An 18794-nucleotide genomic window follows, 5' to 3' on the forward strand; every position below is an offset into this window, starting at 1 on the left:
AACATTATCAATGCTTTTATTTTATACTTTGTTTTCAATGCATTTGGTATTATATACAATACCTTGAAATAAAATGAAAGGAAGATCCTGTTATTTATATAAAAAATAATATATAGTACTATATATAAAGCAAATATTTAAAAAAAATATCCACCTTTAGACATAGTATGAAATTAATTGAATTATTACTTACAATGCTTAAAAGCTAGTATTCTTTAAGTTGACTGTATTTCTGTGGAATTCCTGCATTTCATTATTTGGCTTATATTTAGCGAACTATTTTTTTTACAAATGTGATATGAATTTATAGTCATTTTTCGAAATATAGTTGTATTTACACTTTTACATTTTTATTTACATTGAGAGAATTTTTTAGTTTAAATCATTTTTCTATTATAATAGAATATAGTAAATATTCTAGTCATTTTTCTACTTACTAGTATTTACAATTGTATACAATATTTTTTTGATTTATATTTAGATGTAATTCAATCGCATTTTACTAGATTGAACTTGATGTTCTTAGTTTGAATTATGTAGACAATGTATTCTATTATTCTAGTCCTGTTAATGTGCTTTTGTTTTGTACTTGATATAACTTATTTCTGTACTTTACACTTTAATAAACTTTTCTACATTTAAATATTTTGTTTGAATTCGATTTGTTTTATAAAGTTATTTTTTATCTCTTATACATATGTGTATATTTATATACACAGTGTGTGTAATAAAGTCTGTATCAATTCTCTTTAACTTTCAAACGGCTTCAGCTATAGTTATAACAATGGTGTCTAGGTTTAGGAAAATGACTGTATTACCTAATGCAGGGTTCCCACGGTCCTTAAAACTGCTTAATTTTTATTTTGAAAAATAAGGGCCCTTAAAAGTACTTAATTTTGTTACACGGTTTTTAAAAGTCCTTAATTTTTCCACCTCACTCTAGTTGATAGAAACAATTTTTCAGTTAAATTTTTTAAAACAAAAAGTTGTTCTTTTGTAACCTAGAATGAGACCATACATGAAGGGTAGAGCATTTCAGAGAGACATGAGGGGATGTGTGTGAGGAGGGGCTGTAGGCAAGGGAAAGAAAGCATATCCTTTCATTAATGTATTCTGCCTTTTGTCTAGAATGATACTCTGAGGAGAATGAAGCATTCTCAAAGAAAGGAATAGAATGTGGACAAGGGGATATTGCACATGGTAGGGATAGTGGTTTTTTGCAAATCTTAATTTTACTCTTCAATTAAATAATTTAAAATGGAATACGGATTAGTTTCATAGATGCCGTTAACCCTTAACAATCTGAAAATATTTTTTAAAAGAAACCGACCCGGGTCGTCTTCTAAAACGCTTTGCCTGATTCTACTTTGGACAGCCCTGTTAATACAATTATATATAGCAGTATTTACATTATAATAAAATTGTTTATTATTATTTTTTTTATTTATTGATTTTCTTTTTTAAGAAAGTAAATAGTTGACACTGTCACTGGTGGTATATGTATATTCGATGATAATCAATCATACTATTTAAGTCCTTAATTTTTCAAAAAAGTCCTAATTTTTTTTTTCAAAAAAAGTCTTTTATTGAGACTTGCCTCATATGATGGAAAATTGAAAAGTTGTTGTTTTTGTCTTGAAAATAGTACGCAATGGGAGGAAAAACTGTTGCAGAGCATCAACGATTTAATATGCCAGTGTACAATAATCCTAGTGTAAAAAACGCTTAAAATGTGCATTTATTTGTTTGCAACATCTAACACTTTGACACGAAGAAAAAATCTTAAAAGAAAGAACAAAGCTTTAAACATCTCTAAATATTTTATTTTCAATGTACAAAGCATAAGCGGAAATTGAAGCTGTCTGTTTAGTAGCATGTGTATATGATGCATGTGTTATGTATTACACATGAATGTAAGAACAGTATAGGATGCCCATTAAAATATTTCAGTCGTCTCTGTTAAAGAAATGCATTTATGCCACTGGTTTCAAATTTATGGATTTTAACCTCTATGACCAACAATTTTGGGGAGTTCATTGGTTTTTAGTATGAAAAATATTAGTGATAAAGATTAATTTCATGTGTTCAAATTACAAATATCTGTTAATAACTTATTATTAACAATATTTAGTAATTTAAATTTTAGAGTATCACAAACAAAATTGCATAGTGATTTCTACAGTAGTAGAGGACGCTATATGCTTTTCTACTGCAAGACTTAGGAGTATCCTGTCTACTTTCTTACTATTTGCCTACCTTGTGTTTTCTTGTTGTTTATTTATTAAGCTAGCCAATGTTTTAAACAATCATTCGTTCACTAAAACTACATATTCGATATAGAAATGACCTATGTACACAATAATACTACACACCAGAAATAAAAATTAATCCAAATCATGGTTGCCAAGTCTGCGGTTTCTTTCAAAATTAGACAACTTAATTCTTTTTTTGAAACTAAATTATTCTAAACGATATTGTCTTAATACTTAACAGGATCAAATGATGGTGTAGATATCTTATAAATTGTAAAATTTTTGAGTCCATAATCTTTTATGTTTCGAAAAAATAAGAAACGAAATCAGGTGCTCTAAAATATCGTCTCGTAAGATAAGTTAAAATAAGCTCTAGCAGTGATTTTCTAACTGGAACTTTTTTCGAAGGATCTTCAGGCTTTTGTTAATGCTTACTTAATTATTGTAATCACCATCCATAATGGTAACTCTAGGAGCGTTATTACTGACTTTTTTCAAGTTTAAAATTGCTGACTTTCCGTCATTCAAAAACTGTTTTCCCTGTTTTATTCATAGAGAAAACAGTAACTGGAGAATTTCAATAAAATTTTACAGAACGATTGAAGGGTTAACGTTCACTAGGTATATATATTTTAAAAATGATGTCTACTATTGAAATGTATGTTTTATACTTCATTATATTTAAATCATTTTAAGTTTTTTTTTTAAATTTGTTTATCTAAAGACAGCTAAATATTATTTTTTAAGTCTAAAATTTAAGTTACTTAGTTATATTGCACCTGGTTTCAAGTGTTTAAATAAGAGAAAGAATGTAAAAACTTTTACGATAATGTCTTGTACGACCAGAGCCAAAACTTTTTGTACAGAAAACAAAAATTTGAATAATAAATTTCTACAAGGCATGTACACCCGATCTGGATATTCAAGCGTAATTGCAGACTCCAAATCGTCGATTACTTTTTCAATTTTAGGTGCAGCAAGATCAAGGACGATTCTTGTTAACTTTCTTATGGATTTAAAATATTCCTCTCCATAATCTTCTTTAATGGTTTTATCTAAATTACTCAAATTCTCTTCGATGTGCTTGAAAAATAGCTTTGGATCTGTCATGGCAGTTCTGTAATGAAGAAAAAATACAATTAAAATATTTTCTGTTTTAAAAAAATAGCTGGAAAATGACAAAAGTAAAATAATGTGTTTGATACTGTGTAAAATATATATAACGGAAAATGTGTAGCAGTTGGTGTTGATTGAATTATAGGGGTTTTTGTTGATTGTGGCAGAAATCGAAAAATTAATGGAAGTTATCTGATTAAAGCATATGAGATGATGAAAACGGTATCATAATCATAGTGAAATTTGCATTTCGTTGCAGACCTTGAGGTGAAAAATAAAAAGAATAATATCTATGTGACATTTTAAGTAAAATCATAAATTTTACTCAATATGAATAAAGTCGAACCAAGGATGATAAGTTCTCCACAGCCTGTATAATCAAAAGTAGTTATTTAATCAATGCTTTTGGAGTACAGGAGAGATCCATTATAGGAACAATGCCAAAAGCAAAGCCAACCTCACGATAGCCCTTCTTAATATTTAACTACTTTGTTTAAAAATTTAGGGCCAAAACATTTGTTAGAAATTAAGTAAATCTAATTACGTTAATGTGGTTGAAGAGAGAAAGGTTAAAAATAGGTTGGTTTCTTAATTGTGACACTGAATAATAATTAGTTATGCGCTTGCATTGGAATAAAAAGTTAGTTATTTTATTTATTGAGAATAGAAATATTTGCATTCGTTCTTTGTAAAAGTGAATTAAAATTAGTTATCTAATATTTAAAAAGAGATTAGGAATGATTAAATTTACGAAATAAAGTAAATTTAGAAACTAGGCTAAATATAATGCTTATAATCTCCTCAGTGTATAATTAGTAGTAATATGAAAAGCAAAATAAAAAAACAAATAATATTAGCATAAAAATTTTTAAATGTAATTTCGATTTGATTTTCAATCTTGCCTCCAATGTTGCATTTTAATGGCGTCAAATAGAACCTAATTTGTCTATTCTCAAATGCATAACTTTATCTATGTCCATTTTTTAATCAGCTATATTCATTCTCTTAAAAGTACATTTTAAACTCTTTGTCCAAAACAAAATGTTCCCCGACGATTTTTTGAATGTGGCCATAGTTATTATAAAACAACATTTATTAAAATTAAAAGGTGAAAAATTACACAATAAATGCCACATCGTCTTCAGTAAATTTGCTAATCTGTATTACTAAACTTCATTTTATCACTGAAATATCTTAGAAAGAAAAATACAGTACATGTATTGACATTTTAAAAAAAAAGTTAATACTTAATGTTATACTGTAAAATTACTTAAATATTGGTTTACTTTAGCAAACGTACTTTCTTTTAATAAAACTAATACAGTATGCTATAATGCTATGAAATTAAAATAACTTCATCAATTAACTTTCTGAGAAAAGGTCAATGCAGTGATAAGAAAATTAAATTTTTACGTTAGTAACACTGCTAATCTCTATAAAAGTAATTTTCTCTTGCAATTACTTATATCGCAGTGAAAGTAAAATGCATTTTGCCGATTAAATTTTTATGGGAAAATTACTTAAATGTAGGATTTCTTCACCAAACGCACTTATCTCTGTAAAGGTTGGTTTAGCTTACAAGTACTTATAATGCAGTAAAACTAAAATACATTTTAGCGATGGATTTTCTACTTAAAATTACTTAATTGACGAATTTCTTCAAAAAAACGCATTTATCACTGTAAAAGTTGTTTTTCCTTACAAGTACTTGTGGTGATAGGTTCGACGCTCATCGTAAAATCAAGTTTATTTCATATTGTTATCTGTTTGTCTTTAATCAATTGTGTTTTTACTTATTTTTGAAGTGAACTGAAATAAGAGTTCTGATGTCATCATATTAGAATTGTATAAATACCAGCTCGCACATGACAGCCTGTCAGTATTTCTCTCATCACCTGCTGTGATGATGCTTCTTGTAAATCAAACCAACTTGTATATAAATGTAAATATGTTTAATAAAATATTAGTATCTCAAAGGAGCTATCTTCGCTTACCTCAATGGTGACCCGGATGTCTGACGATACAAGTAACTTTTATTTTTGATCTTTCCTGGTTTTGGTTCTTGGATTAATAGGAAACTGCAACTATGGCGGAATCGTCTGCAGTAAAAATTCCCATCTTCAATATCTCTGATCCACACCTGTGGTTCCATATGGTCGAAGCAACTTTCCAGCTTGCGACACCGAAGCCGATTACGGAAAGCAAAACAAAGTTTAACTACTGCCTCGCCCATCTTCCTCCTGAAGTAGCCGCAGTTGTAAGGGACGTCATTATAACTCCTGACGTAGACGATCCTTTCAAAAAGCTGAAAGAAGAAATTATTGCACGCTGCGGGGAAACAAAGTCCCAGGAAATTCGACGTTTACTCTCCGGAGAGCAACTAGGAGATAGAAAGCCTACTGAACTCTTGCGCACTATGCAGAGAAGAGCTGAATCCCACGAAATCTCAGATTCTCTACTTTTGGAACTATTTCTAAATCAGCTACCGCAGCATGTTCAGTCGATATTGGCAGCAATCCCTTCACTAAGTTCAACTAGAGCAGCAGAAATCGCTGATAAATGTGGGGCTAGTAGTTACAGACCATGTCAACTTTCATCTATGAAAAGGTACCCCGACATAGAGTCGAGTTAACATGTCTTATATACTAGTGAAATGTAGTTGTAATTTTGTAGTGGTTGATACGCTACAGTACTCCCCTACCAGAATTATATCTGTGATAGAATTCGATGAATGAATACCACTAGTTGAATCATTGCTGTTTTTGTGCGGTAGAGTCGGGAGAGCTGTATTAAGATCACCGTACTTTTTGAGTGCTGACTGTGAGAGGTGTATTAACTTCACGGTCGTAGTCGCTCCTGTGTTGCCTTTAGCAGTCGAGTGTATGCAGGCCGACGTTGTGTGCTCGAGACTGAGTAGCAACAGTGCGAGGAGGTGGATAATGTTGCAGTCACAAGTAGCAAGTCAACTATTCAATGTGGACTATCCAACGAAGTAGGCGTTACTGCCGATGTAGGCGTATCCAGATCAAAGTGGGCGTTTTTTTTTTGCCAAGGTAGGCGTGTTCACATCACGTCCGGGTCACCAATGTGGGGGGAGGAGTATTAGACCATGTCAACCGTCATCTATGAAAAGGTACCCCATTAGAATGATATATTAATAGCTTCCGAATCTCCCGAAGAGCATATAAAATATTTAAAATCACTTTTTGATAGACTGCAGTATTTTGGTTTAACAATAAATCCCTCTAAATGCTTATTTGGTCAGAATAGTTTACAATTTTTAGGCTTTAAAATTTCCGAAAAAGGTATTGAACCTTTAAATGATCGCGTTAATGCAATTCTAAATTTTCCAAAACCAAATACGATTACTCAATTACGTAGATTTCTAGGATTATTTAATTTTTATCGACGCTTTATTCCTAATGCAGCTCATATTTTATCACCTTTAACGAAGTTTTTAGAAGGACAACGAAATATTAAGAAATCTAACAAATCATCAAAAAAATCTGATTTACCGTTAATTTGGACCGATACTTCAAACAAATCTTTTTCTGGTGCAAAACAAGCAATAGCCGATGCAACTCTATTAAAATATCCTAAACCTGGCGCTAATTTAAGTCTGTGGACTGACGCGTCTGATTTTGCAATCGGCAGTTCTTTAATGCAATATCAAAATAATGAGTGGGAACCAATTGCATTTTTCTCAACAAAATTAAATAAAAGTCAGCAAAATTGGTCAACATACGATCGCGAATTATTGGCAATATACGCGTCAATAAAAAAATTTCGTCACATGCTTGAAGGTAGAAGTTTTACTATTTTTACTGACCAAAAACCTCTAATTTATGCGTTTAAACAAAAACCTGAAAAATGTTCCCCACGCCAATTCAGATATCTTGATTATATTTCTCAATTTTCAACTGATATTAAACATGTAAAAGGAAAATCTAATTCAGTTGCTGATACTCTATCGCGAATAGAAATAAATGCAATTTCAAAACCTCCATTTATAGACTTTAAAAAACTAGAACAAGAACAAAATAAAGATTTAGAATTGAAAGAAATATTAAATTCAAATAATTCATCTTTAAAATTAGAAAAACATTACTTTTCTTTGGAAGATGTTAATTTAATATGTGATTTTTCAACTAAGTACCCTAGACCTTTTATTCCAAAATCATACAGGCAAATTATTTTTGATAATTTACATTATTTTTCTCATCCTGGAATATATTCAACTACGAATTTAATTTCTAAACGATTTGTGTGGCCCAACATGAAAGTGGATATTAAAAATAAAGTTCGTTCTTGTGAGAAATGTCAGCGAGCTAAGGTTTTTCAACACACTAAAGCTCCTTTTAGTACATTTGCTCAACCCGACGCAAGATTTTCCCATATCCATCTGGATTTTATTGGCCCACTTCCTATTTCTGAAGGTAAGCAATACTGCCTTACAATAATAGATAGATTCACGAGATGGCCAGAAGTTATCCCTACTACGGATATGACTGCCGAGACCACCGCAAAAGCACTTATTCACGGTTGGATCTCTAGATTTGGCACTCCCGTTACTATAACTACCGATCAAGGCCGAAATTTTGAATCAACTCTTTTTCGAAATCTCACTAATATCTTAGGCAGTAACCACATCCATACTACTTCATATCACGCGCAAAGTAATGGAATGATAGAACGATTTCATAGACAACTCAAAAGTTCTATAATAGCACAAGAAAATAATAAATGGACCGAAATTTTACCAATTATCTTATTAGGTATTCGCACAGCTTTAAAAGCTGATATTAATGCAACTTGTGCACAACTTGTTTATGGTACTTCCTTACGTCTACCTTCGGATCTATTAAACGCAAATTCTTTATCTCCACCAGTAACAGAAAATTATGTCACAAATTTAATGGCCGCAATGAGAAAATTAAATCCTGTACCAGCATCAGCACACAGTAAAAATAAGTTTTATATTAATCCTAATTTGAAATCTTGTTCTCATATATTTTTAAGAGTAGATAAAATTCGTCCTCCACTGTCACCTGCATACACCGGACCACACCGGGTAATTGAACGTTCTGAAAAAACCTTTATTATTGATTTTCATGGTAAGAAAATAACTGTCTCAATAGATAGAATTAAACCAGCTTTTCAAATTTCTGAGAAATTAAAAATAAATAAAATTCCAATGGTCGAAAAGCAATTATCTCCAACAAAGGAAGAAAAGCCAATTGTTACAAAATCTGGTCGCCGTGTGCATTTCCCAAAATATTTTGTTAAAGAGTATGGAATATAAAAGCATCTAAATATTTTGTATCTATTAATTGTATTCCAATTTCCAAGTTAATTTTTTTTCCTAATTAAGACATATATTTCAATTTACTACTTTGTATTTTATGATTGTTTTTAAACAATCATTATTGGTATCGTGACTTTGTCACTGGGGGGATACTGTGTGGTGATAGGTTCGACGCTCATCGTAAAATCAAGTTTATTTCATATTGTTATCTGTTTGTCTTTAATCAATTGTGTTTTTACTTATTTTTGAAGTGAACTGAAATAAGAGTTCTGATGTCATCATATTAGAATTGTATAAATACCAGCTCGCACATGACAGCCTGTCAGTATTTCTCTCATCACCTGCTGTGATGATGCTTCTTGTAAATCAAACCAACTTGTATATAAATGTAAATATGTTTAATAAAATATTAGTATCTCAAAGGAGCTATCTTCGCTTACCTCATACTTATAATGCACAAAAGGTAAAATACATTTTAGCGATGAATTTGCTATGGGAAAATTAGTTAATGACGGGCATCTTCATCAAACGCACTTATCTCTGTAAAAGTTGTTTTTCCTTCCAAGTACTTATAATGCAGTAAAACTAAAATACATTTTAGCGATGGATTTGTTACTTGAAAATTACTTAATTGACAAATTTCTTAAAAAAAACGCATTTATCACTGTAAAAGTTGTTTTTCCTTACAAGTACTTATAATGCACAAAAGGTAAAATACATTTTAGCGATGAATTTGCTATGGGAAAATTACTTAATGACGGGCATCTTCATCAAACGCACTTATCTCTGTAAAAGTTGTTTTTCCTTCCAAGTACTTATAATGCAGTAAAGCTAAAGTACATTTTAGCAATGAATTTGCTATGGGAAAATTACTTAATGACGGGCATCTTCATCAAACGCACTTATCTCTGTAAAGGTTGGTTTAGCTTACAAGTACTTATAATGCAGTAAAACTAAAATACATTTTAGCGATGGATTTGCTACTTGAAAATTACTTAATTGACGAATTTCTTCAAAAAAACGCATTTATCACTGTAAAAGTTGTTTTTCCTTACAAGTACTTATAATGCACAAAAGGTAAAATACATTTTAGCAATGAATTTGCTATGGGAAAATTACTTAATTCATCAAACGCACTTATCTCTGTAAAAATTGTTTTTCCTTGCAAGTCTTTATGCAGTGAAACTAAAATGCGTTTTACGGATGAAATTTCTGTGAGAAAATTACTTAAATGATGAATTTCTTCAACAAATGCGCCTATCTCTTTAAAAGTTAATAAAACTGAGATGTGTACAAAATTCGAGAAATCATCAATTGCTGCATTTCTGTTGGAATCTTGGGCATAAATTCAATTTCGACAATGGCAAAATTATTTCTATCCCAATCACACCAGCTCATCTTGATGCCCTGGAATCATGCTTTATTCATATGAATGCTGATTCCCCTGTTAATGATATTAGTTTCTCACAAACTCTCCATAGCGAGTGGAAATGCATTTTACCCTGTCTTTCTTCTGTCGTGTCTACTGTGGTTTTCTAGTTTAGTTTCTCACCTTTGTTTTTCATATTTTCGTTGGAATTTTTACGTTTTTTATTTCAAATCACTTTTCTTTCTTCTCATTCACATCTGTGAAATCTTGAAAACAAGCATCTATTTATGAAGCCCTGGAAACATGTCCACTGTTATTTGCTTTTTGTAAATTTTATCGTCTTTTAATCAGGTAATAATATGTATTTTGTCTCCACTTATGCATGAAGATGCTTTAAATAAGCTATCTTATGTATTCAATTTAAAGTAACGTTTTTAGAATACTATATCAATTTCAAAGAATTTCATTAATTGATAGAAAAAATTTTTTCCTTAGATTATTTACAATTTGCAGGTTTAAGTATTGCTTTACCAAGTGAAAAGAATGTCTTTCAATCAAAAGTTACTTCATAGAAAATGGAATGACCTAATATTTTTTAAAAGTAGTTTCATTAGTAGTTATAATTAGTAGTTATTATTTTTTAGATATGCAAAAGAAGAAGAAAAAGACAAACATTAGCGAAATATTATTCAAACAGCAATAAGTACAACTCCCTCCTAAGTGTTATATTTATGCGTCAAGTGCTCAAAGAAAAAATTAAGTAGAGTTTTAAAATAATTTGCTTAAATAGAGGCAACAGTTTTAGTAGTTAACTTTAATTTAACATTACATCATTACTATCACATAGGGGAAATAAATTGGAAAACAATTTTCTAAAATAACAGTCAAGTAAAAATTTTGGCAGCCTTAATCTTTCTGCTAATAAAGAGTGTTTCAAAATTCATGTAAAAAGTAATTTCGATATAACTAAAAGTCACGATTTTTCATTAATACAGATTTAAATTTTGTCATTATATGTCATAAAATTAAAAATGACGAGATTGAAAGTAAACTGCATAAAGGAAGGGACAGTCCGCAAAAAAAAAAAGATATCACCCTGAATAACTTTCTTTCTAATGATCGGATTTTTACGAACTAAGTGTCAATCTTAATGGTTCCTGGGGTGACCTCAAATATGCTAATTAATTAGTTCTCACTATTTATTAAGTTACGAAATCCGACACAAAAACGTGCTTTCTCTGAATAAACATATATTTTTTTTATATATATTTGGAATCCTGACCCTTGAAAATTGACACAAAATTTTGAAAAAATTGGGTCGTAAATTGGGTCTCAATAAAGGTTTATATATTTGGCGACAGCGCTCTTTGTTTTTCTTTTCAATGGTTGTAGGTTTTTGCTAGCCTAAATTTTACATATAAAAAAGAAGAAAAGCAAAGACAGAAAATCATATGGTGTTAGGTCGCATGATTTGGATGGCCAATTTTGTTCGACAAAATTAGTAATTACGTGAACAGGGAATGACATAAGATTGTTCAAATATGTTCTTCTACAATAAAATAGAAACTTCATTTTCAATATGCCTTAACTATTAGCTTTTGTTTTTCACCAACATTATTTTTTTGCGCAAAATAATGCAAAATTAAAATCTTCCGTGAATTTCAAAACATCCTTTAGTTTATAAAATATCAATACAAATACTGCACTTACTGATATGATTCCGGTTCCACAGATATGACAGAAACACCCCAGACATCCATTTCTTGTCTAAAACAGTCGGTGAACCCTGCTGTAGCAAATTTACTCACTGTGTAAGGTGAAAATCCAAATATTGGTATTCTACCAGAAAAGTAAGTGCTGAAAATTATCAAATTCGCTCACATTTCATTTTATAATAAATTTAGTAAGTTTTGTTAGTCTGGAATAAACTCTTAGTACCTAACGATTGTAGAGAGTTACGACAAGCAGCTTCGAAACTGTCCAAAATCGGAGATTCGAAAGAAAAAAACTAGAGGTGTCTGTTATACAATAATATTAGGCGTAGTTTCCCTCAAATCTCGCTTTCTGTGTTGAAACCTTTCCGTTTCATTTTGATTTCACATTATTATTTAAATTTTATTGATAATATTTTGTATATTTAGTTTTTTAGATATTCAAACTGCAAAAAATAGGTATAATTGGTAATTTTGAAATTCGAGAAGAAATGGAAAGATTTTGCGATTTCATGACCATGTGATTAAAATCAGACTTATTTGAATACCAAGCGACGTCACGCGTGTGTGTCGAATCTGGTCGGCATCTGCATTGATAAATGCCACGATTTACCAGCGATGACGTTACTTGCAGGTATCCATTCGACTAAAATTATAAAATTAATGAGCAATATATATTGAAGAAGTTTATTTGTTTCTATGGCACTAGTATTTAACAACGTGTTACGTTTCATTTCATGCCCAGCCAAAAGACACGAAATCGCTCTGAATTTAGGCAAATTAGTATACGGGTTGTGCAGTTTTTTAAATATGAAAATATCTCTGCATCTTTAGTTCATTTTCAAAATTTTCTGCAGGGAATAAGATCTTAGCAAAAGAACTAACGTTTTATCAATAGAGACACAGCTTATCTAGCATGCAATAACATACATAACTCAATGAAATTGCTTAAAAAATAAACAGTTTCGCAACAGTTTTTGTTCCGTTTCTTTTCGGTAAATTTCCGCTCGTAACCAATCACTGTTTGTTAGATGCATGCTATATAGCTCTCTAACTAAATTAGATGCAAGATTAAATACTCTAATCTTGGAAAGACGGTATCAACATATTAAAAGAACCCTATATAGCAGGAGAAACATTTCATGTCAGATTTGCTTCACCTAAATTTGTATTTTCGAGTTTAGAGAAAAGTGAGTTCACGTGAGCCTAGACTAAACCATGAAGTTTCAAATGCTGAAACGTGTTTCTCAAAATATCAAAATGAAAACATATTCTGGAAGGATTACGCAACGTGGAAGTAATCTTGCAATGATTTGTTAGTATTTTAATATTTTGAAAACATTTTTCTGTATTTGAGACTTCGTGTTTTTCTCTAAATTTATCTGAACTCACTTTTCTCTAAACTTTAAATACAAAAAAATTAAAGGGGGTGGAACAAAATTTGACACAAAAAAACGTCCTCTTAAGGTATTGTCAGTTAATGTATTTTCATTATTATTGTTTGAACTATTTTACTATGAATGATTCTTGCTAGATACAGCGAGGGAACAAAAGGAAAAAAAAAGCGAGGAAAGAAAAGAATAGAATCAATAAACTGAAGTATTAGTGAATCAGTGTATCCAAGAACTAGTGAATTGATGAATGGAACAATTAGTGGTTTGGCGAAACAATAAATTAGTGAAACAGTTAATAAGTTAACCAGAAAATCATTTCGTAAATAAATGAAAAAGTTTATAAAATCTCTGATTTCTGGTAAGACAGTCGACTACCACAGATTTTTTTTTCTGATCAAGTCAAAGGCTGATATCAGACTGAAAACTCATACCACTTATGCAGAGCAAGGAGTCCCAAATTAGTAAGTGTGCCAAAAACATCGATAAAGTGAGCCAAAGGGTGAGTTTGGCGAAGTTCCCTCTTGATGTAGGGGTTGCATCGTTTTAGGAATCAGTTGAAGCGTTGCCTAGCAGTTGCAAGGTGAGGAAAGAAGAATTAGATATGACGCCCTGGTGAGAGATCTTATTTTCTCCCCCCCCCTTATTGTGTTACTTAATGTTGTGGAATCAAATTGTAATCAAGAAAATTTTAATCATTCAATTTTAAATTAACTTTAATATGTGTAATAGATTTTTAACTCTAATTAACATGAGAACTTTAACATGATACATACTAAAGTAGTATCAATAGTTATATCACCACTTATGTTTGTAATTTTAAATTAAACTAGAAAACATAAAACTTCTGTTTTGAATTAAAATAAACTGTATTTGAGTTAAATGCTATGTATAGGTTCACTATACCTTTCCCGACAGCATCGGAACACTCCTCTACCTCAGATAGCATTTTATGGGACCTCTGCCAAAAAGAGCAATCCATTTGATTTGAAGCAATAGGTCATGAACCAACAATCGAATCTTATACATTTTCATGGATTTCAACTAAAATTAACTAAGGAGGTTTAACTAGAGAAACCTAGTGTCTGATCGAGCCAGTTGAAGACGACTAATAGGACAGCTCTGGCCTGTACTAGACTGTCCCGCTGATGAAAGAAGAAAGAATGTTTTACTGCTCCTATCCAACCCATGTGAAAATATTAAACTTCGACGCCATTTTTCTGATAACCTACTGGAATAATTTTCAATTTTATTTTTAAATCCGCTACTTTTTTAGAGTAGTTTCATACGTTTAATTTAGAGATATCAAGAAACTTTCACGCTTAAAACTAAAATATAAATCTGTGAAACTGAATTTTAAAGAAATCTAAAGCTAAGATTAAAATTTTTAATGTGCAGTGCATTAAATTATCAGTAAAGTTGCATAATAGATTAAAAAAAACAATTATTCTCAAAATGCTATTAAAAATTTGCAAAAATATATAATGATTTTTAATCCTTACCTTAATGTAAAAAAAAAAAAAAAAAAATCTGAAGATTTGAACTTTTAATCAAAGTTCAAAATTATGAAAAAATATGTTTCTTGAAAAAAAAGTTAAGTCCTGATTAACAAATTGTAAGGGGGAACCGAATGAAATTAAAAAAAGAAAAACGAACAACGGTTTCTGTAATTTTCTCCTTCTGTTTATCCCGCAGAAATGTTGCATTTGAGCTCAGTTTTTACGAGAATCCAGTTTCCTCAGTAAAAAAAAAGCATTCGAAACTTTGAACTTACCTGGTTCGGATATTAAACCATGCAATTCAAAACAAGTTTTAAGAAACGAATTATACTAAATTTTAACATAAATAATCCAGTGGCTCTTTTTAAAAGACTTAGTTTCATGTCAGAACCAATGGGAAGGGAGAAAAATTAGCAACCGAAGCCAGTTTGTTAACAATTTAAAGTAAAAAGGAGAATTCCTTTACAATGTTTTAATATCATTTTCAAATAAATAATCTCTTAGAAAAAGAAATCAGATATACCAGCTGTACTTGTCAAATTGATAACTCTGCCCTTTGACTTTCTCAACAAGGGTAAAAAGGCTTTGGTGACTCTTAATGGACCGTAAGTATTAACTTCAAGACAAGCTTCAAAATCTTGCAATGGAGCTATTTCAACAGATAGTCCTTTAAAAATACCAGCGTTGTTGACGACGGCCCAAAGCTCTGAAAGGAAAAACGAGATGAAAGTCCTGGATTAAGGAAGTAGAAAATGCATTTTTAATCTTCCAAATAAATTAACATCCTAATTTACTTATCAATAGAAGCACAATCTTAAGTCATTTTTTATGACAGACTTATGAAAGTATACTATTTGGAAACCATACATTGAATAATGTAAAATCTTCAGGAAGGACAAAAATTTTTGCTGATTTTTTTTTAACTTCTTAAATGTTTTGGTACATACCTTATAGTTCTCTTTATGATTGGGTTTTGTTAATTGATGCCAATTTAATTATTATTTACATACAAAAATCGTGTATTCAGGTAGCAATAAAAAAGAAGAATGTGTACATTTACTTGCCTGAAGTACTCAGGTTTTCTTTAACGAATTCTAACGCAGCCTGAACACTGTTTTCCTTCGTAACATCCATTTCTAAAACGTGCAAAAGACTGGAACATTTATTCTTGAAATTCTGAACTCCTGGATCAGATGGTGAAAGACAACTTGCAAATACATGGTAACCTAGTGAATCTAAGCGAATAGCAAGTGCCTGACCAAATCCTCGATCACAACCTAAAATAAAACATTGATGACATTTTTTGATGAGTTTTAATATCATTGAAGTGGTATTTTCAATCCACAAAAATATTTTCAAGAAAATCTCTTTTATATTTTTTTATTCAAGAAAATCTCTTCCTGACTAAATGTTTGAAAAATACCCTAAATAGATTTAGAACATCTAAAAGTTCTTTAAGTATGTAAAAAAAGGTTACATATTATCATTGTAGTTCTTAAACTGTAAATACCTTTTCCCCATTAAACATTTTAAAACTGGTATCACGATAATCTCATTGATTATTTCTGAGATTATACCTATTTATTGAGATAACTATCGTACCCTAACCATGAACCGTGATAGCACGATGGTTAAGGCAATCGATGCTAAGGTTATCTGCCATTAATAGAACTGAGAATTACTTAAAGTCAATCTAGCTGAAATCAAGTTAAAGTTTTTTTTTTCTTTCCTTTTTTTTAAAAAAAAATTCTATGATCCATATCAATCAATAGAGATCTTAGCGTATAAGTATAAACTAGATATGTTGACCTTCAAACTAATCGTATAATAATAATAATAATAATCCATGAATTCGTTTGAGCCCTTTGATTGATGGATTGATGCATGATTGAAGGTAGTATAAAATTTTGTGTAAAATTTTGCATATCTTACAAGTCAAAATTCTTCCGTACAATATTAAATTAAATAATAAAAGCAATTATTGAAATAATTTTTTTCACAGAATCAACTAAGGATAAATGAGTTTTGTTATTGAGTGCAAAACGTTTTAATTTCGCTTAAATAGTTTTCATTATATGTAGAAATACTTAAAGGGTGAAATTAACAGCTGTTCCCAAATGGTGTTCCGCGGAACTCTAGGGTTCTGCGAAAGGGTCGCAGAAGTTCCGAGAATTATGATATCTTTCAACCAGCTTTGATTTTCTAAACCTTAAAGTAAATAAGTAAATTTATATACAATTAAAATCCATTATTTATTTAATTTTTCGATAATTTTTATGAAATTATTCAAATGAAATGCTTGTAAAGAAACAAATTTAAAAACAATGGTTTTTCCAATAACAATATAAAGAATAAATTATGAAGATATATGGATTTATGAAAATTCCACCAGTATTTAGCATTGAATAAAAATTACTGAATTCAACAATGAATAAGTATGTTTTTCTGATAACCATTTTCAACTCTTATTTTTATACGGTTTTAATTTTATTGAAAGTCATATTTCACCCCCTCCATTTTTAATTCATGTATGCGCTAGATCTAAGTAAGAACGAGGCAAGATGCCACTACAGACCTGTAACTGTCTGACGCAAAATACAGTTATAAAACTAACATCGGTAAAACAAGACGATGAAAAAATTTAACTTTTCATTTATTCACTAAATATTATCAATCTAAATGTTCATTAAATATTTTCAGTTAATAAAATTTAGATCCTAACACGTTTTCAAAAAAATTAATAGTCTTTCGTTATGTGCCCACAATTGCGAATGAAATTTATTCGTTAAAATTCGGATTACGTTGAGATAAAGTCGATCATTTAGGGTTTCACAGCTGAAAAAAATTGGAACCACCGGTATAAGATATTAATTTTTATTACTTTTATTGGTATAGTTTATCTAAACATCCGACCGCTCGCCAAATGAAACTCTAGTAATCAGATTTTTCAATAAAAATTTAAATCTGAAAAAATCGAAAAAAAAAGAGAAATGTTTAGCCAGAAAAATTACTTTTTTGTGTTTGATTTTGTAACTTATTTAGTAAGTGAAAATACGATCATTCGAGCAAAAGTTATTCCTTCTTATTCGGCTCACTGTAAAGTTTCCAAACTGAAGGGACGCATATTTCTTCTCTCTTCTTCTTTGCTTCAAGTTGGGTCAACATGAAGATTTTTGTACGATTTTAGCAATAAAATTGAAATTACCTGTGATTAGAACAGCTTTTCCATCCGGCTGAACTCGATCATTTAACCATTTTGTTTTGGTAAATCGAAAGGTGAGCCATCCGATGAGAGCTGCAGAAGCTAATGCCATTCCACAGTTAATGGACTCAATTATAAAACTTGGGCAGACATGAAAAAGAGTACGAAGGACAAGAAATGTACAAATAAAATGTACGACGACAACAAGTACGTAATTTGAATTCATACTTTATAAAGAAAATTTATTTTAAAATAAGAAATAACTTTCAAATTTTATACATATTAAAGAAAATCATTCAAAAGGTAAAAAATTCTACAAGAAAATAAATAATGTTTAGGAAACGTTAACTTGTATCGAGCTCTTATCTAATTTTGGAAATAAAGATTTGATCAAAGGTCTTTTCTGTTATCATTTATATCATATTTAATTCTAATCTGAGGGAATTGCCGATAGCTAATAAAAGCTAAAAAAAATGAAATAAACAGTTATGGGCATCATTAAAGTAAATTTTTTTCAAGACCAAATTTATTCAGAATAAATTTATTCTCAATGCAAATTTATTCATTATTCATCATTCATAACACAAATTTATGCAAAGTTTTGAATAATGATTGATGAATAAATTCATTAGTCATGACTAATTTTTCTGAATAGAATTTTGAATAACCAACGAAAAATGCAAGCATTATGCCATTTTCACTGCAACTTGATCGTCAATTACAGTTATCGATTACAAATGTAATTAATTTTAGATAATATTCAACTACTTGCAATAATCATGATTACAAGTAATCACAGTAAAAAATAATTATGATTTCTTATTACAAGCTGTTATGATTATTTATAATCGCAACAAAAAGTGATTACAGATATTCAGAATTAGAAATAATCAAGCCCTGGGGTAGAAAACTATCAGGACTGCTTGTAATCATGAAGTAAGACTAATA

At 30.2% G+C, this 18794-nt stretch overlaps 1 protein-coding gene across 1 annotated transcript; it reads right to left on the reverse strand.

Annotated features, from left to right (window-relative positions):
• Positions 1-1801: 1801 nt before the first annotated feature.
• Positions 1802-18193, reverse strand: LOC107450562 (estradiol 17-beta-dehydrogenase 2-like). The gene is made up of 5 exons (XM_087157246.1): positions 17850-18193; positions 15709-15921; positions 15165-15350; positions 11753-11882; positions 1802-3369 (listed from the first exon to the last, which is right to left on the reverse strand). Exons 1-5 carry the CDS (start codon positions 18070-18072, stop codon positions 3021-3023), a joined length of 1101 nt encoding a protein of 366 aa, XP_087013372.1. The 5' UTR covers positions 18073-18193; the 3' UTR covers positions 1802-3020.
• Between the last annotated feature and the right edge of the window lie 601 nt (positions 18194-18794).

Source organism: Parasteatoda tepidariorum, chromosome 2 (assembly GCF_982258835.1).
Source record: "Parasteatoda tepidariorum strain Cologne lab strain chromosome 2, Ptep-v5.0, whole genome shotgun sequence".
Taxonomy (NCBI): domain Eukaryota; kingdom Metazoa; phylum Arthropoda; class Arachnida; order Araneae; family Theridiidae; genus Parasteatoda; species Parasteatoda tepidariorum.